The 22,056-nt window shown below is 41.8% G+C and overlaps 1 protein-coding gene across 2 annotated transcripts in view; it reads left to right on the top strand.

Moving 5' to 3' along the window:
• nhsl2 (NHS-like 2) overlaps positions 1-22,056 on the top strand; it is a 134,978-nt gene that overhangs the window by 52,422 nt on the left and 60,500 nt on the right. Inside the window, exon 1 of one of the 2 annotated variants that reach the window (XM_078275505.1) lies at positions 16,096-16,286. The exons of the other annotated variant lie outside the window; for it this stretch is intronic. Within the exon in view, the coding sequence (XP_078131631.1) occupies positions 16,262-16,286 (25 nt within the window). The 5' untranslated portion in view covers positions 16,096-16,261. Of the gene's footprint in view, positions 1-16,095; positions 16,287-22,056 lie in introns of those variants that run through there. 2 annotated transcript variants of the gene reach the window in all.

Raw genomic sequence — 22,056 nt, 5'->3', positions numbered from 1 at the left:
TAGTTGACAGCAATTTTTTTTTTTGAACAATGTGTTTATTGTTTTGATTATATAAGACAGGTAACAGAAAAACACTTTTCCATTTCGTCAGTTATTTCCCACCCCAATTAGAGAACACATCACTCTCCTCTCCCATATAGAAATACTCAAAAGTCTCAGAAGAGAATCAATCTAAATACAAAACAGATATTGCAAGGTACCCAAAAACCAAATATACATTACTGTACTTTACACATAAAAGTTACATTTTCCAGCAAGACACTCAATAAAAAAAAAAATATATATAAAAACAAAAACAAAGAAAAAACAAACAAACACTAATACATAGTTACACCTCCTGTAAGAAATGACCAATATTATTGTTTATATATATTTACATATTTCTTCATATACATCCAATTTATTTTTAATAAAATATGTTATTTTTTCCAGGGCCATGGTGTTAATCCAAGCTCCAATAACTGGTGGATCAGACCTTTTCCAGCTAAGAGCTATCATTCTTTTAGCTTGTAATATAGTTGACAGCCATTTTAATTCATTGTTTGTCAATTTTTTTATTTAAAAAAAAAAAGAAAAAAGAAAAAAAGAAAAGAAAAAAAACATTCTCTGAGGATCTACTGCTTTCTCTGGTTTTATTAGCTTAACATCTTATAGACTAAACAATTCATTGATGAATTAAGGAGATAGTCAGCAGATGAATCAATAAAAACAGTTGCAGCCCTTGAGGGTTTAAAAGTACTGATTGGACTTTTCCAGTCGGGCCTCAGCTGTAAAGAGTGGGAGTAGAAAGACAGAGAAACAGACATCATCTGTCCTACAAGTAACAATAAAAAAAGAAGCCATAATGGCCCTAATCAAAAGAAGAAGAATCTACTAAGATGTGTCTGGGGAGAAGAGAGGAGATGAGCTGTGAAGTCATTTTTCTCTGCAGAGGTGTACGAGTAAACATCCAAATGAAACCACTAAGTCCATTTCTCTGGAAGGAAGTCATTGTGCTGATCTTCATTTCCTCATTTTCGGTTATCGTATCGGCGTGTTACCAGAGAAATGTGACATGTAGAGGCCGCCATATCAAAATTGCAGTCAGGCAAGGTTTCATTCAGGTGTGTTATCATGATGACATCGTTGTGGAAAGAAAAACCTGCTTTATTTACTGTTTACGCAAGGCTTGCTATGAAAAGCATATTAATATTGAATTATTTTATTAAGCTTGTCTCAGCTTAAATAACTGTAACAAAGCATCATATTCTGCATGTAGCATCTCTGTGTCCACTCACCTGAAGTGAACCTAAAGAACACTTCATTTGTAGAGAGATAAGAGATATTATTATGTCTAAACTAAGTATAGGTTTTGGGGGGTTTGGTGTGTGGTGAAACTTTGTCACTTTGCAAGTACTGTATACACATTTTCGAATGATTAATAAGGCAATATTTGAGAAGAAATATAGATTGTTGTCCCTAGAAATGGAATAGTGGAACATCTTAAAATAACTCCCAATAAGAATTTCCCTTGGGATAAATAATGCTATATCTTATCTTCAGAACCAGACCATAATTTGCTAAATTTTCATGCCAGCACTAAATATAGTTGTGTGGGTGTGATGTCTTCTTCTAGACTGTTATTTTAGCGCACATCTCATCCGTACATTCAGCACCTTTTTCTATCAGCTGCTTATGAGGATGTGATGCAGCAGGGAGGAGGAGGAGGAGGAGGAGGATGAGGAGGAGGAGTGGTGACAAAGCTGGAAGAGGAGGAAGGATAGAGCAGATTTCTAATGGCAGCAGCTTCACTCTCATTGGATCAATATAAAGAGAGAGAGAGAGAGAGAGAGAGAGAGAGAGAGAGAGAGAGAGCTCTGTCTTGTGCATGTAACATGTACTATTTAGATTAAAACATATTGAATATCACTGTGACTTGATATATTAAAAATATCCTACCATAATCACAATGAGCAAACAACAGATCTATCTTGTAATGCAGTGGTTCCCCACAGCCCTGTCAGGTGAAATCAGGTACCCCTTCAAAGTAGATATTGCAAATTTTTTAATACAATAGAACTTTCTAAACGTCAACAAGTCCTCCAAACCATACGACAATATAGGTAGTTTATTCCTACCCTCTGATATGACTCACAGGATATCTAAATAATAATATAATATAAAAAACCAGAGAACATATCGCTTGCAGTTTTAAACACGTCGTTAACGTTTTAAAGGGCTATCAGTTTGGTCATGTTTAGGCACCAAAGCTACTTAGTTAAGTGTAGAAAAAGATTGTGGTTTAGGTTCAAATATGACGTTACTTAACTTCCAGTTACACATGTGACACTGAACGCTCCGGTTGTTCCTGAAAATTAAAATAAAAACTCACCGTTTACTTTTATTTTTTAAATGGGACACAAATGACTCAAAATTTTACTTAAGTACAGTAAAAGTACTTCACCATACAGTCCAAAGAGTATGATGGACTTAGAGGTGATGTGAAAGAAGAAGACAGACAGGAGGGGAGACGAGAGAGGACAAGAATGGCCTCCAGTGCTCTTTACTGTCTGTTCTTCCTCCTGACTTACTGTGTGTGTGTGTGTGTGTGTGTGTGTGTGTGTGTGTGTGTGTGTGTGTGTGTGTGTGTGTGTATGTGTGTGTGTGTGTGTGTGTGTTTGGTCAGGTTTAGTTGATGTTTACTGGCTGGATTTACATTGTGAACTTGCATCAGTAATGCATGAAACACACATGCGTGACTTGTGGTTTACTCGATAAAGGGAGGGAAGAGGGGAAGGATTGAAGGATAAAAAGAGAAATGGCAGACAGATGAGATGGAAGGTACCCTGATGTCTTTATGCACTCTATCCACAATCACACTCCTCTCCTCATTCTGTATTCTCCCCATTTCTCTCTCTCTGTCTCACCCTTTCACCCTCTCAATCTCATTCGCTGTGTCGCTTACTACTTCACTTTCAATTTCTCTCCCTCCGTCTGAACCCACCCGGTTTCACCGTCTTCATTTATTCATCTCTCTGTCCCTTCACATAAGCTTCTCTCTTTTTTTTTTTTTTTTACCTCTTTCTTGTTCCACCTTTATGCAGTATTTTTCCTGCAATTTTGTTTGTCTCTTTCTGCAGTTAATTACATGGCCAAAAGTATGTGGACACCCAAACATTACACCCATATCTCCTTCCCAAAAACCATGGTTATTAATGTGCAGCTGTAACAGCCTCTGCAAGGAGAGCTTTCCATCAGATTTTGGAACCTGGCTGCAGGGATTTGCTCCCATTTAGCCACAAGAGCATTAGTGAGGTCCAACACTGAAACTCCTGCACACTGTCTAACTTGCAAAAATACATTTTGCAACATACAAGTTTTGGTGCCTTCATCAGGAAAATTGTTTTTTTGTCAGTGGCTGTAAGTCTGCAACCAATCACATTGCCCATGTGCAATAGGAAGGCATAAATACCAAGCATACATTTGTAATATGACAATCTTCAATATAATGGAGCTAAAAAAAGTAAAACACTGTATGCTAACAGTCATAAATGTGCCCCAAAACACTTACATTAGATGGGTAGATGACGTAGATGTTTTTGTCATTTATAGGCCTAAATCTTCATTTTTGTATTGTTTGAAAATGTAGATCTGGCTTGTATAAATGTAGGGTGTCTTGTCAGCCCATGAACTTCATTCATTCATTCAGTCTCTTAATTGGAACTAAGGGGTCAAGCTCATCCTCCCAAAAGTACCTGGATGATAGTATGTGGACGGAGGTGTCCACATACTTTCAGTCATATAGTCCTCTCTGTTTTCTAGTCACAAAGCTGATAGAGAGCCAATCTATTACTCGCTCTCTGCCTAACCCCTCCCCTTTTTTCTTATTTCTCGCTCTACCTCCTTCACTCCAACCCCCATTACATTCTCTCTCTCTCTCTCTCTCTCTCTCTCTCTCTCTCTCTCTCTCTCTCTCTCTCTCTCTCTGTCTCTCTCTCTCTCTCTCTCGTCATAACTCGATGTCCCTCTCTTGCTCTTCTGATTGGCTGCTTTCTGCCTTCTCTTTATGAATTGAACAGCAGCGGCTGGATGCGACTGGCTGGATGCTAGATCAACACAACGAATTCTCTCTCTTTCACTCCCTTTCTCCCTCTCTCTATCTCTTACACACACACACACACACACACACACACACACACACACACACACACACACACACACACACACACAAATATACGCACATGCTTATCGGTAACAGCCAAACCTTTCATTGAAATGTGTGGAGGTTGCTCACACATACTTTCTTCATCTATCTTTCACACACTCGCACATGCACACACAGCCTGCTTTGTCAACAGCGCACGTAGCACGGTGCACTCAGGCGAGCTCTCTTTCTCTCTCTCTCACACACACACACACACACACACACACACACACACACACACACAAACGTAGCTTGCGAGACACACTCCTTTCCCTTTCTCGTCTTCTGTCACTCTCCCTCTCTCCTTCAGCCGCAATCACATGCCGAGCTTCTCACACACACACACACACACATAGACAGGCAGTCACACACTCAGGGATACAGACGGCTTTGGTGATGCTGTGACGCTCCCTCACACACACACACACACACACACACACACACACACACACACACACACACACACACACACACACTTCTTCGTTTGTCTTGCACATGCTTTAACACACAAGACAGACACACACACACACACACACACACACACACACCTCGTCAGCCTCTCTCCATCGCTGTCAGTCAGTCAGTGTGTGTGTGTGTGTGTTGGTGGAATGAGGCGGTGATGTTTTGGGACAGGAAGAATAGTATGGGCAATTCCCAACGACGGCCCAAAGGAAGACACAGACCCAAATCGGCAACAGGTACTTTATCTTTCTATATATCTGATTTTTATTGCATTTCCTCCATCTGTCCGTCTGTCGTTTCAGCCCTCCATGTATCTGTGTAGCATTAGTTTTCCATTCAATGCGTCTTTCCATTCAAAATGCATCATATTCAGGTGCCTCATATCCAGAGGGGGGCCTCTTTTCACCCCTCCATCCATTTATATGACACACACACATGCATTCATGTGTGTGTGTCACACGTTTCATTCGTGCGTTCATTTATCTTTCGTTTTCTGCACCTTTAATCCAAAATGGATTAAAGGTCCCTTCAAACTATGCGTCGTTGCTTTCATTCATTTTACACACACATGCTGGCGAGCACACATTCATTCACCCATCTATCTATCTATGTATCTGTCTATGTTGTTATGCCATCCATACATCTTTTCCTCTATCCATCGTACACACACATGCAACTTGGTAAGCCTCAATGTATTCATCTGTCTGTCTATTGATCTACACAGTATCCATCTAATCTAGTATTGCTTTTGTCATTTCTCTCCCAATTCCTGCATCCAAAATGTCTTATATTCAGGTGTCTCACATCAATGTATCCTTCTTTTTACATACAGTCATCCATCCATTTATCCATGCATCTTTTCCTCCATCCATCGTACACATACATGCACACCTAACTTGGCAATCCTTAATGTATTCATCTGTCTGTATTGATCTATATCTAGTATTTGCTTTTGCACCCATTGTTGTGTCCATTTATCATCAAAATGTCTCACATTCAGGTGTCTCACACTCTTCTTTTCAATTCAATTCAATTTTATTTATAGTGTCAAATCATAACAGACATTATCTCAGGACACTTCACAGATAGAGTAGGTCTAGACCACACTCTATAATTTACAGAGACCCAACAATTCCCCTGATCTAAATTGCAAAAAAAACTTCTTTTAAAAGGCAGAAACCTCGTACAGAACCTAGCTGTTGGTGAGCAGCTCATAACACATTTTCTGCCCTCCATCCACTCATCCATCCATCCATCCATCCATCCATGCATGCATGCACCCTTTCCTCCATCCATCCTATACACACATGCACTTGGCAAGCTACCATTCATTCAACCATCTATCCATTAAGCTTTCTATCGCTGGTTTTCCATACAATATTTCAATGCTTCTTTTCGTCCGATTTTCATCCTAGTTTCGGCATCCTTCATCCATTCATCTTTCTTCCATCACTCTTACTCACACTGTAAGTCACACATGCATGTCTTACCTATCTGCTGTATCTAACTATTGGTCTTTATTGTTTCCCCTCCAGTCCATTCTTACGTCTATTTATCTCTCAATTTCTCCATCCATCCATCTATCCAAGATGTGTTACTCAGGTGTCTCATGTCCATACTGCTTCGTCTATCTATCTATCTATCTATCTATCTATCTATCTATCTATCTATCTATCTATCTATCTATCTATCTATCTATCTATCTATCTGTCTGTCTGTCTGTCTGTCTGCAGATCAATCATCTATATATCTATTAATCGTTTTTCATCCAATGATCCAATGCTTCCTTTCATCCATTTCCCCCAGTTTCTGCATCCCTCCATCCAAAAAGCCTCATATTAAGGTGACTCACGTCCATGCATCCATCTTTTCAACCCTTCAATAACCCATTCATCCATTCCTCTTTTCCTGCATCCACTATATTCATTATTAGTTTACCATCCGATCCATTATTCTGCCCATTGATCTTTCAATTTCCTCACCCCTCCATCAAAAATGTGGTGTCTGAAATTCATCCTTTCATTCCTCTTTTCACTCTTCCATCAACCCATCTGTCCATCCAATGTTCCAACACTCTCTTTCATCCATTTTCTCCCAGGAGTCTCATCTTTACGCATGCCTCCATCCATCTTCTCGTCCAGTCATGTTTTTCCTTCGTCTGGGTTACCAGGTTTGAATAAACTAGGTCAATTGGTCTTTTGCCTCTTGGCGTGTAACTGGGCTGAGAGACTGTAGTGTGTGTGTGTGTGTGTGTGTGTGTGTGTGTGTGTGTGTGTGTGTGTGTGTGTGTTTCTGTGTGCGTCCTCAACAACTGTAGCTTTCGGTTTACTTGCTGCTGCTGAGTGTGCAAATAATAAGGTTTTATGTTTCACACATTTTACACAGCACTGCCACATGCTGCAGTCCCGTGCATGTGTGTGTTGGTGTGTGTTACAGTGTGCGATTGCTCGGCTGCACGGCTGGATGGGATTACTAGTGGGCTCTTTAATTATCTCTGAGGGCGAGCGGGTACAGAAAGAGAGAGATTTGGAGACAGAAGAAGGGAAACGAGAGAGAAGCGGAGATGACAGCCCTTGTAAATCGGCCCCTCTTACTCGCTTCCTCGATAAAGCAGGAGAGGAGGAAGAGGAGGGGAGGGAGACGAGGGAGTTGGAGAGGGGACAGCGGGAGGTGAGGAAGAGGATGAAGCAAAACGAGAGAGAAGGAGGAATAAAGGAAGAGAGAAAACCAGAGGGAAATATAGGTGGATGAGTGATTTATTTTGGAGAGGCGGGAGATGAACGACTGACAGGCATGATGAAGGACAGTGTGGATGGGGTAGGAAGAGGAGGAAGAGAATGGATTAAATACACACATGCAAATTGTTCATGTTATGCTGCAGAGCTGCACAGTGCACACACTGCCAACTGAGAGTAAACACACCCATATGCTCACTCGCTTTCTCTGTCCACACACACTATGTGCATATCCCCCGGAGAACAGTGTGTGCGTGTGCGTTTGCGTGCAGTGCAGTACGTATGTTTGTAAGCTTTAACACAAACCGACAGCCAAGCAGCCCGCTCACACCTGCCGTGGTGCAATAATCAGCAGAAGACGCTTCTTTCCCCGATACATTTGACCTTGCCTTCAATCAGCGTCCGTAGCACATCTATGGTGGTGGTGATGATCACATTACTGTCAGCAGGTGCTGCATTATGTTCCAGATCAGATCATCAGTGTCATTTACTGTGATTACTGGTACCATGACGATATTGTCGGGGACAAGAGGCGTAAGTGATGCTAAATGGCTGGAAGGAGGAATTTTTCATGAATGAAGGAGAAAAACAGAAGCGTCGGTCATTTAGTCGAACACTTAAAACGAACCATGCTGATGTTTTTACCTGCACGGACCTTTTGTGGCCTTTGTGCATGATGATTATTGTCTCAGTGACAGAAGTATCAAGATGTTTTTATGACGCAGCAAAACATCATAGGGAGGGGGTTAGGGTGGATGGTTGGATGTACTAAGTGTTGAGATCCTTGTTCACCTCGTGTCCACGTTGGTTTCTTTTAACCACGAATCCAGAATCTTAACCAAGTTGGAATTGTTTTGTCCAAGCTAGGGTTTGTTTCAACATTGGAACGCACCATTGGAACCACTGAGTCTGGGGGTTGACCTCCAGAACATTTTGAGTGTCAAACACTTCATTTCCAGCATTCTGGTTAATTTTTATGCAACAATTTGTGCCTTTTCTGCATCAGTTTATGGTGCAGTGTTTTTAATTATTCTCCTGTATTGTTAAACTTTCTGCGTATTCAAAACATCATACGTGAGAAAGAAAAGAGATGTGAGCTGCAAGGTTTAAGATGGTATGGTCCACTATAGGGGTGTCTGAAATCATTGGGAAACATATTTATGGGTAATAATGATGTATATGTGCGCCTGGGTAGCTCACCTGGTAGAGCGCATGCCCATATATAGAGGTTTTCTCCTCGACACAGCGCCCATGGGTTCGACTCCAACATGCGGTCGTTTGCTTCTTCTAAATATTGGGGGGGGGGGATATGCTCTGTGCTCTTCTGCTGCTACGCAACCGTTGTCCTAGTGATCACCTGATAACACCAGTTCCAGTTACTATGTTCAAAAATACAATCTTTTGTCGATACCTTTCTTCTACTTCTTCTTCTTCTTCTTTTTCCATTCACTCTCAGTGCTAATAGTCACACACATACACACACACACACACACACACACACACACACACACACACACACACACACACACACACACACACACACACACACACACACACACCGAACATGTTCATTCATATATTTTCAGATCAATGATGTCATTTTCAGCACAGCCAGCACCCTTGCAGCAAGAGAGAGAAAGAGAGCAAGGGAAAAGTGAAGAGGTGTGTGTTGAGATAATTAGATGGAGGCGAGGAGGAGGAGGAGGAGGAGGAGGAGGGTTTAGAGCGATTGAGAGATCTGAGGAAAAGATACGAGACGTGAGAAGAGCAGCAGCGAGGCAAGAGAGATTCAGTGTGCGAGAGAGAGGTGGAAGATGCTGAAAGAGAGACAAAGAAAGCAGAGGAGAAAAGAAGAAGAAGAAGTAGGGGAGGAGACAGGAAACAGGGCCTGGGAGTGTGTGACCGAGGCTGCTGCTGTCATGGCAACCGTACAGGTCTCAAAGCAGGTCAATTAAATGCCATTTTGCACTCTGCCAGTGGCCAACAAGCTGTGTGTGTGTGTGTGTGTGTGTGTGTGTGTGTGTGTGTGTGCGCATTCACTGGTTTGTCCATTCATCACCAACAGAGTGTGTGTCGCCTACTGATCTGTTTGCAGCGCGTTGGGCGTGTCACTGACTCTTTACGAGACCAAACTATGTCACAGAGACACAAAGGTACATTTGTAAATGCAGGTAATCCTTATTGTGTCTGTGCCAACAGCCAAACATTCTCATTTTTAGATTTGAAGTTTTATGCACAAATGCATATATTTTGGAAGCGGCTCAGTAAGGAGACAGGCCATGATTAGTAAAAGTCAGCGGTGGAACGGAAAGGATTTAGATCCTTTGCTTAAAAGTACAAATACTACACTGTGGAAATACTGCAAGTAAAAGTACTGCTTTCAAAACCTTACTAACTTAAGTAATTGTAAAAAAACACTTAAGTAATTGTAAAATCTAATTAAAGTTTTAAAAGTAGTAGGTTTTCAGTAGTAGTATGTTTCCTGTTCTATCTGATGTTCCTGGACTAATATTCCTGCTGCATTAGTGTGTATGTTGCATTTTCCTGCTGTAGATGTTTAAGGTTGTGCTCATTTTAACCCCTTTATACACTGTTGGCTAGTTTAATCTACAGCAATGCATCATATTCTATAAGGTGTTGTGTATATGTTTGTAGCATCGCTGTTGATCTACTGATCTTGAAACTCCTTGTACTTATCTCAGACTTGTTTTGGTCCTGTTTGTCTCCTCTACAATGCAGATTTTGTGGTATTGCAGGTGTTTATTAGATCATATCTCTCTTCTACCTCATCAAAATTAATGGTGTGTTGCAACAAAAGAAGACGGAGACAATTAGGAGCAGATGCTGCTTTTTAACTCAGGAAGTTAAGTTACATTTTTTTGTTTTTGTGATGTAGCATTGTGTTTAGGGAAAAGAAAAGAGCACATGAGAAAAACTGAGGAAAAAGTAACTTTATCTACATAATATTTAAAAGGATGTATAAAACAGCATCTCAGACCTATCACAAAAATTCATTATAACCACATCAGAGCATGCTTCGAATACATTTTCTGAAAAATGACTCGAGACAAGGATCATGAGAAGACTGGTGCTGTAACTTTCAAGACATGGTAACATGGATAATATCAAGCTCTTTCAGCTGCTACTTGATCCTAATATAAGCCCCTACACAGAAATAAAAGCAGTTGTATGAAGATTAGGACCAGAATGAATGTGCTTTGTGATGAATAAGCTTTAAGAGTTTAGGCTGGATGTCCGGTACCTCTCTTTATGTTGGGATTTTAAGATCCGGTCGATTTATACTACTATAACTATAATGTACTGCTCCTCAGATCTCTGCAGGGTAAATCCAGACAGCTAGCTAGACTATCTGTCCAATCGGAGTTTTCTGTTGCACGACTAAAACAACCTTTGAACGTACACATGTTCCACCAAAACAAGTTCCTTCCCGAGGCAATTTTGCAGAAGCACCGGGGCTCTTTCAGAATCAGAATCAGAAAGGGCTTTATTGCCAAGTACGTTTTTTACACATACAAGGAATTTGTCATGGTGTTGTTGGTGCATGTCACACATTCTCTAAATATAAGAAGGATAAAAAGAATATAAACAATATAAGTATAAACATATACACACAGTATGTATTAATAAAGATGAAAATAGAATGTAAAATAAAATAAGTTAAACAGTAATAAAAAGGAACGCTACAGCAGAGTAGGTACAGTGGCATGTAGAGCCAGCGGTGGGGTGTGGAGAGAGTTAGGGTGGGTACCAGGCCTTGTTGGTAAGGCTAATGGCGGAGAGGAAAGAACTGTTCACGTGGCGTGTGGTTTTGGTCCATCAGCCTCCTGCCAGAGGGGAGTGTCTCAAAGAGTTTGTGTCTGGGGTGGGAGGGGTTGGCCACAATCTTTGCAGCACGCTTCAGAGTCCTGGTGGCGTATAGGTCCTGGAGCGGCGGCAGATTGCAGCCAATCACCTTCTCTGCTGACCGAATGACACGCTGCAGTCTGCCCTTGTCCTTGGCAGTGGCAGCAGCGTACCAGATGGTGATGGAGGATGTGAGGATGGACTCAGTGATGGCTGTGTAGAAGTGCACCATCATTGTCTTTGGCAGGTTAAATTTCTTCAGCTGCCGCAGGAAGTACATCCTCTGTTGTGCTTTCTTGACGAGGGAGCTGATGTTCAGCTCCCACTTGAGGTCCTGGGAGATGGTAGTTCCCAGGAAGCGGAAAGACTCCACAGTGTCGATTGTGGAGCCACAGAGGGTGATGGGGGCAGGTGAGGCTGGGTTCTTCCTGAAGTCCACAACCATCTCCACTGTCTTTAGAGCGTTGAGCTCTAGGTTGTTTTGGTTGCACCAGGTCACCAGGTGGTCAGCCTCCCACCTGTAGGGGGACTCGTCACCATCAGAGATGAGTCCGATGAGGGAGGTGTCGTCCGCAAACTTCAGAAGCTTGACAGACTGGTGACCTGAGGTGCAATTGTTGGTGTACAGGGAGAAGAGCAGAGGGGAAAGAACGCAGCCCTGAGGGGATCCGGTGCTGATGGTCTGTGAGTCGGAGACGTGTTCCCCCAGCTTCACATGCTGCTTCCTGTCAGACAGGAAGCCAGTGATCCACCTACTGACGCTTAGCGCCGCCCATGACGATTGCGATTGGTTTAAAGAAATGCCAATAAACCAGAGCATGTTTTTCTCCCATCCCAGAATGCTGTGTACTAACCAGACCTTCCTCCGCAGCGCTGTGGAGAAAGGTCTGGCAATGTGAGACTAAGAGTTTACTGACAGAGTAAAACTGCACTGAAAGTTTTTTAAACCCATGATTTCAAGGTTCAGGAATGGCTGTCTCTGTGGATTGAAAGGTGAAACTGTCTCGTTACATAAAGGTCTCAAGTTCAACGACGCCTGCACTCATCTTGTTTCCTCTGTGTGGTCAAACATTTCTCACTGAACCAGTACTTTCTCACTGGTTAGTGGAAATATATGTTTGGAGAGGTTTGTGCTTGTGAAAAATAAGAGAAACTTGAAACTTGATAAATGTTCATTGTTGCTGAGTCACAGTTATAAAGCTCAGAGGGTTACATGCACATTGGCAAAACAGCGGCAACAATTCCCATCACTGCAAACAAATGTTTGGCTCACAAAATGCCTTGAAAAATCTAATCAGCAATCACCCGTTGTCTCCCTTTATTTCAGCTTGCACAGGTCACAGTCGGCATATTTGTAATCACATTACATTCAAATAATGCTGCATTTATATAAAACGCTTTACAATTTGCCTCTCTTTCATCCATTCAAACACGCACTTTTGCCCAAAGACTCTCCACCGCGTGTACAGGAAGAGCAACGGATGTATGGCCAAACATGTAATCCATTACTTTCTTCTGGTTTCATAGCAACAATGGACAATTCGCTTATGTGCCTGCTGTTAAAACACCTTCTGCGTTTCTGTATTGTCTCAAAGATCTCAAAAATGCATGAGAGCAGGTGAGACGTTTTGAACTTTCTGTGCAGAACACTTCTTTCCTCCACGACTGTTACTTTTCTGCACCGCTGTGCTTCAAATGCAGTTTTGTGGGAGCCACCGAGTTCAGCTGCAGTCTTAATGGTGACTGAGCAGCTTCTCCGGCGCTGCCAGGAGTTTAGTGCCTTGCTGAGAGGAACCTCAGCTGTTGTATTTAAAGATGGAGGCAGCATTAATCATTTCCTCTCTCCGTGGTGGAGATCTGCAAACTCAGCGGCCTCACAATCCCTGGCTGGCTTCTCCAGCACTTAGGCTACCGTGGCTTCCAGATATTAGATATTAATAACACCTGTCACTACTTGTGTTGCTTTAATTCTTACTTTATCTGGTCCTTTTTTCTGCACGGCACTCTCACTCTCACTGCTGTCTGCTATATAGCTTTTGTTGTGTACATTCTTTCATTGTGTCACACACACTCACACACACACATGCTCACGTACCGTATGCATGCATAAACCCAATGTGTGAGTGCCGTTGGTCACTTTCGTCACCTCCAGTGTTTACAGGAAGTAACTGTTGAGGAGAGGAAGGAAAGGAGCCAGGCTGACAATAGACATGATGGAGGAAAGGAAAGGGGGCAGAAAACATTTGAATGAAGATATTGTTGTACATTATTTCAATACAAAGGATAGTATGTGGTTCCTAACTACACTGTAAAAATTTAATTTTTTTATTTTGTGCCAATACATCATTTCATATTGTGCCAAAAAAGGGACTTGAAACATTGTGTTGTTCTGACTAGTATACTGTAATTGCAAGTTGCCAGTTGATATTAGTAGTTAAGTTAGTTACAAAAAAAATGGGTCATTAGTTGTAAAGACTTAGCATCGTTGTTACGAAAACTTGATATTAGTTGTTATAAAAACATTATTAGTTGGAGGGACAAATTATTTTGTACCCTAAACTATTATCGTTATGTTGGCAGCACAACCCAGAAAATAATTCATGCAACAAGTTCACTCGTTCACTCATTTTAAGTTGATACAACTAAGCACTTTTTACAGTGTTAGAATAATTATATCATGGTAAACAGGCCCGTAGCCAGCCAAGTGGAAGCGGGGGGTCTTTTTTTCCAAAAGTGGACCTTTTTGCTGTTTTTACCTCATTTTGTATTTAACTATGAGGTTTGAATACTTAATTTTGGTGACTAATTTGTGCTGGATTAGCTTGTCTGCTGGTATCTTAATAAAAAATATTTACTACAATGTTGTCAAATTACTCATTAAGATCATGAACCACCTTTTTTTAAAGATGATTTTTTTGTGTGTGGCATTTTTAGGCCTTTATTGTTGATAGGACAGCTTAGACTTGAAAGGGTAGAGAGAAGGGGGATGACATGCAGCAAAGGGCCGCAGGTCGGAACCAAACCCGCGGCTGCTGCGGCAAGGACTGAGCCTCTGCATTTTGGCGTGTGCTCAATTAGGTGAGCTACCCAGGCGCCCATGTACCACCATTTTTTTGTCGAAACACACGCACGCCTCAAACATTTTGCTATGACTGCATAAAGTTAGTTGCGTGGGTTGTTGATACATTAGACGTTAGATTGTTACGTGTCGCGTTCCAGTTAACACATTCACAAAAGTGAAGTGCTTTTAACAAGATTAGGGCTTCGGTTTGGTTTAGATCATTTTTATTTGAGGGGGATTCAAATTATTGGCCGAACCACCCAAACCCCCCTCCTGTCTACGGGCCTGGGTAATGAAGTAGTTCTTTTTGGTATTTTGTGTTTGAGTTCCTCATTAATATGTCAGCCTTCTTACTTTACATGAAGGCTGCAGTCAAGTACAATAAAAGTCCAAGACTGAGCAAAGTCAAGAAGGGGTTATTTAGTTTGCCATAACAAAGTTGGCAGCGAGTGAAGTATCCTTCCCACGGACATCATGTTCAGTCAATGCAAGCTGTTGTAGTGGTGTTTAGGAGCAGACAGCAGCAGTTTTTAACTACGATCGCAGAAATTGAATCGGGTGTTCTTTGCACATTACCTGATTGGTAACAGGGGTCACACGTTACAAGATGTTTCACAAGGAGCAATCCCTGACAGGTCCGTCTGGTCTCCAAACTACATTTAGTCAACTAAACACACGCAATAAGTATGAACAATAAAAGACGCAAGACCACGTGCGAGACAAGAGTTCTTTCATCCAAAAATGGATGTCCGCAAGTAGCTAGCAATCCAAGTTGTTTGTGCGCTGATTTGCAGGGAAAATCAACCTTAATCTACCTTAATTCAAAGTCCACTTACAGTACTTGTCTTTTCTGGCATCTACAACTACAGCCAAGTTCATAAAAATCACAGATTGCAGTTTTTTTTTACTTTCTACAATATATGTGCATGGGAAGTATTTAGTAAAACATTGTGATTATTTTGAATAAACTGTAAATGTAACTGTACACAGTAAAATATGGTTAAGGTTCGGGAAAGAAAAGAAAAGCAACAATTAGATTGACTGACGCAAACTGTGGCATACCATATAAAGGAAATACTTCCTGCATCAACACAAACTTTGTGCTGCAGAATTGTCCGATATGAGCGTAATATAATAATATTTTTTTAGAATAGGTTTATGTGGTTTAATTTTCAAAAAACACCATATTTTTGTTGTTCTGCACATTGCTGCAGCTCCTCTTCTCTCCCTGTGTGTTGAGCTCTCTGTTTTAGCTACAGAGTGAGACATCTCACTTCTGTTCCATCTTTGTTGGGAGTCGCACATGCGCAGTACCTAGGTAAGGACTACTAGCTAATCAGAAGCTGATTATGAGGGCGTGCTACGCTAGCAGCTAGGCGAGCATTATAACGTGTGTTACAAAGTGACGCACGTTCGTCACGGAAGTAAAAGCTGGACTACAATAGAGCTGTTTGGAGCAGTTTGTGAACAGTGTTTTCTGTCCCTTTGGGGTGGATTTTGGGCTTTTTCACTTTGTAAACCGATTACATGCACAAAAAAAGACGTATAACACAATAAAGGAAAAGAAAAAAGCCAAACAGCATAATATGAGCACTTTAAGGTGAAGGCTGGAGGGGAAGGAGTAGGGGAAGTGTTTGGAGGGGAGAATAGGAAAGAAAAAACGAAAGGGGAGGCACAACACCCGGCACCATCAGTTTCCTCCCTTTCTCTCCTCTCACACCATGAGAGAAACATACTTTCCCTGCAAAGCTTCTCTCTTTCTTGCTTTCTATTCTTTCTTTTCCCCCTCTCCTTTTATATCTTTGCCTGCCGACACGCTCGTGGCCACAGCCTGAATGGGTCTCTGGGTTTACCTCCTCTCCTTTTATTCTCCTCCTCTTTCCCTCTCCACTTTTCCCTCCCGAGTTTACATGAGCGAGAGCGTTTCTGTGCCGGAGAGAGTTTAGGAACACAGACATGGAAGTTTTCTGGGCCAGGACAGGTAAGGAACACTGGGAATGGTTTATATTTTGGGGGCAAATGAGGGATTGATGTTAGGGTTTTGAGAAGTTGGAGCAGGGAACGGAGTGGTACTGAAACAAGGAGGTCGTCTTACTGTATGATAGGAAAAGCACAGGAATGTTACACTTGACATAAGTGAGGGTATACCGTGGAGCATTGTTTCTGTTAACATACAGCTTAATATACATTTTTTGTGGATGTGGCTTTGGTATTTTCTGGCATTTTGAGGCACATTTATGGCCGATGCGTTCTGTTCTTGAACGTCACACATTGCAGGAGCATCATCGTATAAATATGCGCGTGTTGGTTGAGGTTTCACACACTTTTGAGATGTAGGAGCATTGAAATACCTTGTGTTTGACATAAAGCTTAGGAATTTCATAGGTTGTTAGAAAAGGAAAGCATTTGGTGTTGCAGAAAAGCATGAAAATATACTATGTACAGTTAACAACAAACATAAGTATCTTCTTAACTTCTTGTTTTGAAAGATAAAAATGCAAATACATACTTAATATACAATATGCCTCCTTTATTTCCCCTTAAGTAGCTTCATAGTTGGAAAAATTGTTATGAATTATTCCACAACCCAAGACTTCAAAGCTGCACCGTTTGATCAGATGGAAACACTATATCTCTTCTTTACAAGACATATAATATTGTCTACATTAGAATTTATAATGAAGTTCTAGAACAAACATACTGTTAGTTTTTTTTGTCTGTTTAAAGTTTTGATTGCAGTCATACATGAGACAGACAGACAGCTAAGTGTGTGTCCATGTGTTCATGTGGGTGCCATCACCTCTGAAAGGCCCTTTGTATGTCGAGGAGACCACACTTTGCACTTTGTTCGTCTTTTTCGCTCTCGAAATGTCTTTACACATGCCTGTTAAGGTGCCCCAGGGTCAACTGAGGTCATCTGTGTTACACACACACACACACACACACACACACACACACACACACACACACACACACACACACACGCATGCGCATGCACACATGCACATACACTTGGTTTGACTATGTTGCTGAAAGTGCATTTTGACTCTGGCTTGGTCACAGTGTGGTTTTGTGCTCAGTTTCCAAAAGAGCAATTATTATAATATCACACATGCACGCACGCACGCACGCACGCACGCACGCACGCACGCACGCACGCATGCACGCACACACTCACCAGTATGGTAAAATGAACCATGAGAGGCACAGATTCACACGCTAGTGACACACACACACACACACACACACACACACACACACACACACACACACACACACACACAGTATTTCTCATATTTATATTACATCATGCTCAGTTCCACGCTAACACAGACATGCATGGCTCTCTCTCTCTCTCTCTCTCTCTCTCTCTCTCTCTCTCTCTCTCTCTCTCTCTCTCGCTCCCTCTCCCCAACACTGCCCAGTTTAATATGAAAATGAAAGGTTTTCATTGAATTTTTATGCAGATGAGTTGCTAAATGCGGCGCCTTGATTGCCGGATTGGCCCCGACTGCAACGTGTGATGGATCGAGTGATGGGTGTGAGCCCCAAAGAGTGAGAAGGACAGGCAGAGGAGGGTGGGAGTGTAAGGAAGTGAAGAAGAATAAGTCATATTAATACATTTATCAAGCAAAAATGCTGAACATTTTCTGTTTCTAGCTTCTGAAATGTTAGAATTTGCTGCTGTTTCGTTCCTTATTTACTTGCTATCTACTTGGCTCTGGCAAAGTGAAGTAAAAGGAGGACAGTGAGAAGGACAGATCGTTAGTTTAAGGCTGCAGAGGAAGAAAGAGCAGACCTAATGAGGAGGACTGTAGGCAGGAGCAATACATTTTCTGTGGCAGGTAGAAGGGCCTGACAGCAGTAGATATGGAATATATGGAATATTACGAAGTACATTTTGTACACATTTGAGGTACTTCTGTACTTTGAACTAAACTAAAGTAACATTTTCAATTCAGGACTTTACTTAATGTAATGGAGTATTTTTAGACAGTGGTATTTCTACTTTTACTCAAGACAAGTATCTGACTACTTCTTCCACCACTGCAGATAGGCTACGTCCTCTCTTTCTCCCTTTAGACCCGCGTGAGCCTGATGTTGCCTGTAATGTTTACATGCTGGAGTGTGTGTGTGTGTGTGTGTGTGTGTGTGTGTGTGTGTGTGTGTGTGTGTGTGTGTGTGTGTGTGTGTGCGCAGTGGTGAATCTAAATTAAATGAGCGTGTAAACGATGATGGCTTTGACCTGCGAGTGACTTTCCCTCAAGCATTTTCTCTATCAGCTAGTGATTTGTGTGTGTGTGTGTGTGTGTGTGTGTGTGTGTGTGTGTGTGCAGTGCAGTACGTATGTTTGTAAGCATTCTCATGTCATTTATCGGTCAACACTACATGTTTTGGATACTAATAAAGAAACCTTAAACCTTAATATAAACAAACAAAATGGGACCAAAACATGCACTGAGCGGGACATTTTACGGTGAAAAAAAAAACCTGTCTGTATTCTCTGGTGGACAAATGGAGACACTAGGCCCTTTCACACAAATGTGCCTTTAGACCGACTCACAGTCTGTGTGAAAGTTACAAAGGTGGGATGGAGGGAATGGATTTGTTGCGCCTTCAAGCTGGGAGCTGAGGTAGTCTCAGAGCCGTAACAGAGCCGAACCAACATCTGTGTAAAAAGGGACAGCCGGCATGGCGGGACTACATGCTGTTTGCTGCGCAAGTCGACCTAAAGGCAGGTCACAAAAAGTGACAAAGCAGCCTTTCCTTGGTTCGGTGTGAATAAACAAAACAAAACTGGCATAATGGCAGACCTTCATTGCGATGCTGTTGCGGAATTTATGTGAAAGGGGCTACTGTTTTTAAATCACCTTAAACGTATCTTTGACATTCAGGTATTCACATTGTTTGGAATACACCAAAAGAAAAAGGTGATCAGGATTGTTCTGTTTCAAGCTCATCAGATCACTGCAGAGTGATTTGCGTTTATTAGAGATGTCTGTCAGGTGAAGAGGAAATAGATGGAGTGCTGTTTCCTGCCAAACTCTCCTCAAAGACAATGGCTACTGGAAGTAATCTGACCGAAACAGTACAGCCCTCTCGGGCCAATATGTGCGTGTATGTTTGTGTGTGTGTCTTGGCCTGTGGTGTAATGGGAGGTGGTCTGTGCAACATCAACCCTCCGGGAAGTCCAGACACACACTCACACACACTGACACAGTGTGGGAATAATCTGAAATGAGAGACAGGATGAAGGGAAAACACATTCTTTATGAGCAGTGTTGTGGATTTGAGGCACAGTGGGAGCTGGTATCGGTCGCCGGGTGCCGGTGGGAATTTGTAGTTTGCCGTCAGACAAGGTTAACTCTATCAAAGCAGGCTGGAACTACAGGAAGCGGTGCCAAAACAAATCTGAGAGCCTGGCCACTGGCGATAAGGTGCCTATGGGGGTTGTAGTCCGTTCTGAGGCCAACTGTCAAAGTTGAGCTCTGTATCTGGAGCCCCAATAGCAACACAATTCTTACCATAGCAAATGTCAATGATCTAATGACAAAAATCACTCTGTGACATCAGTGTACTTTTTATTGGGAATTTGTACATTTACTGAACGACTGTACTCAAGGGTGTTACTTTGGTTTGAGAAGAAATAAACACAATAAGAAAAAGATGTCTTGCTTTCTTTAAGTGTCCCTCCTGTCCCCTGTGGAAATCACGCCCTAGACTGAAGTACAAATGTTAAGTACTTGTACTTTACTTTAGTATTTTTATTTCATGCTTACTTTATATGTAAAATCATTATCAGTTTAGTGGACGCTGTATTTAGCGGCTCCACCAGACTAGCAACTCCCGTGTTCTGCGAGGTAAAATGACTGTAAATGTTTTTGTCAAAGGAGTCTGGTGGGTTTGAAGCGAGCATAGATAACCTCTTCAGTTCCCCACTGAAGCTGTTGACGACAAGGTAAAGCGGTACAAATATTCTAAATAAGTACCTCATACAACCCCACACAAAAAAATCTGAACTTTCCATTTTACATGAAAGTATCGATTGGAGCATCTTTAAAGTCTCGAAAATTATTTTTGGAGACTGGATTATTGGATCCTGATTGCTCGGTTGGCTAAGGTGCCTAACATGTACATGAAGACCATCCTCATCGCATCGTCGTCTCTTTCTCTGCTTTCTTCTGATTCAACAAATAAAACTGTACAAATATATTAAACAATATATAAGAACTTTATATATAAGCAACACTTTTCCCACAGAAAGTTCATCCTTGCCCTCTAAAACAGTTGATACGACACCAACATTTTGCTGGGCTGACACACCTTTTCAGCATATTGATTTGTTAAATGTCTCCTGCATTGCTTTTTGTCCCCTTCTTGTGTCATAGGGGGTTTATAGGTATACATGAATGAGCATCCGCATGTTTTATACAGCTGTTCACCACAGTTGGGAATACAAAAATCCACATCTCTGACCTGGTGGGAAGTTTATAACTCAAACTAAACCTGAAAAATCCTTTCCTGTTAAAGCAGGGTGACTTGTCATCGCTGCTGGTTGTTTGCTGCGGCAGTTTGCTGCATCAAATATTAAACGCATCACAAGTGTTGTTCATTATAAAATGTTAAAGCGACATCATGTATTGCAGTCACATCATGTTTAAAAGCAAAGATAAATGTTGTCATGACTTGTGCTAAGACTTTCCACTTCGCAAAGTGTTTCCCTGTTTTGTCGTGTTGCGTGAGAAACAGTTTCAGTGGGAAACAGGATTCACTACATGATCTGTTGCCATGTAACTCGTTATCATTTTCTGTCTTCTTAAACTTGTATTTTGAAACTTTGTGCAGATGTTCTTTGCTTTAATGGGAGCTGACAACTGTGTGTGTGTGTGTGTACAGTACACCTTGGACCATCTGTGACCATCTGTATACAGCAGCTGGGCATGTGTATTTGCTTCAGGGTCAGTGTGTCTGTGGGTGTGAAGTAAAGCGATATTGGAAGATTGATGGACTACGGCAGGACGAGTGTGCACTGACCTCCGCTGATGGGGTCAAAAGGCCACGGAGAGGGACCTTGGTAGGAAGGGAAAGACTGTGTATGTGTGTGTGTGTGTGTGTGTGTGAACAGGAATGGGCATAGCCATTGACCTTTGAAGACCTGTGTCATCACTTCCTGTCTGTTTGCCGCAGTCTTTTCCTCTAGAGCAAGAGGCGGGACACATTCACAGATATACAAACTGTCCCTTGGTTTCTCATGTACACACAACACACGCACGCACACTCACACTCATACTCACACACAAACACACACACACACAAACTTTCCGACCTCTGGTAGAAGTAGCTGAGTAAGCCTCTGTGGCTCTGCCCAGTGAAGTCTGCAGTATGTGTGTGTTATCAATCACTGTGATAAATAATTAGTGACTGTTTGTGTTTGTGTTTGTGTGTGTGTGTGTGTGTGTGTGTGTGTGTGTGTGTGTGTGTGTGTGTGTGTGTGTGTGTGTGTGTGTGTGTGCAGTTGTTTGGTGTCTGAATTTAGAGCTGCATCCGGCAGGTACAGTGACACACAGTCCATCCTAACAGTCTGGACATAATTTAGCGGGGTGTAATGAAGATATAGACAGAGTAGACTGAGTGATATCTTCAGGTAAATTTAAAATAAATTAAAATGGAAAGTGGTTAGGAGTAATAGCAAAGCTATGTTGAGATGGGACATTTTACAGCTGAGGAATCAACTTTACTATTAGGGTTAA

Source organism: Sander vitreus, chromosome 19 (genome assembly GCF_031162955.1).
Source record: "Sander vitreus isolate 19-12246 chromosome 19, sanVit1, whole genome shotgun sequence".
Taxonomy (NCBI): Eukaryota; Metazoa; Chordata; class Actinopteri; order Perciformes; family Percidae; genus Sander; species Sander vitreus.
This window is presented reverse-complemented; position numbering and strand designations above follow the sequence as displayed.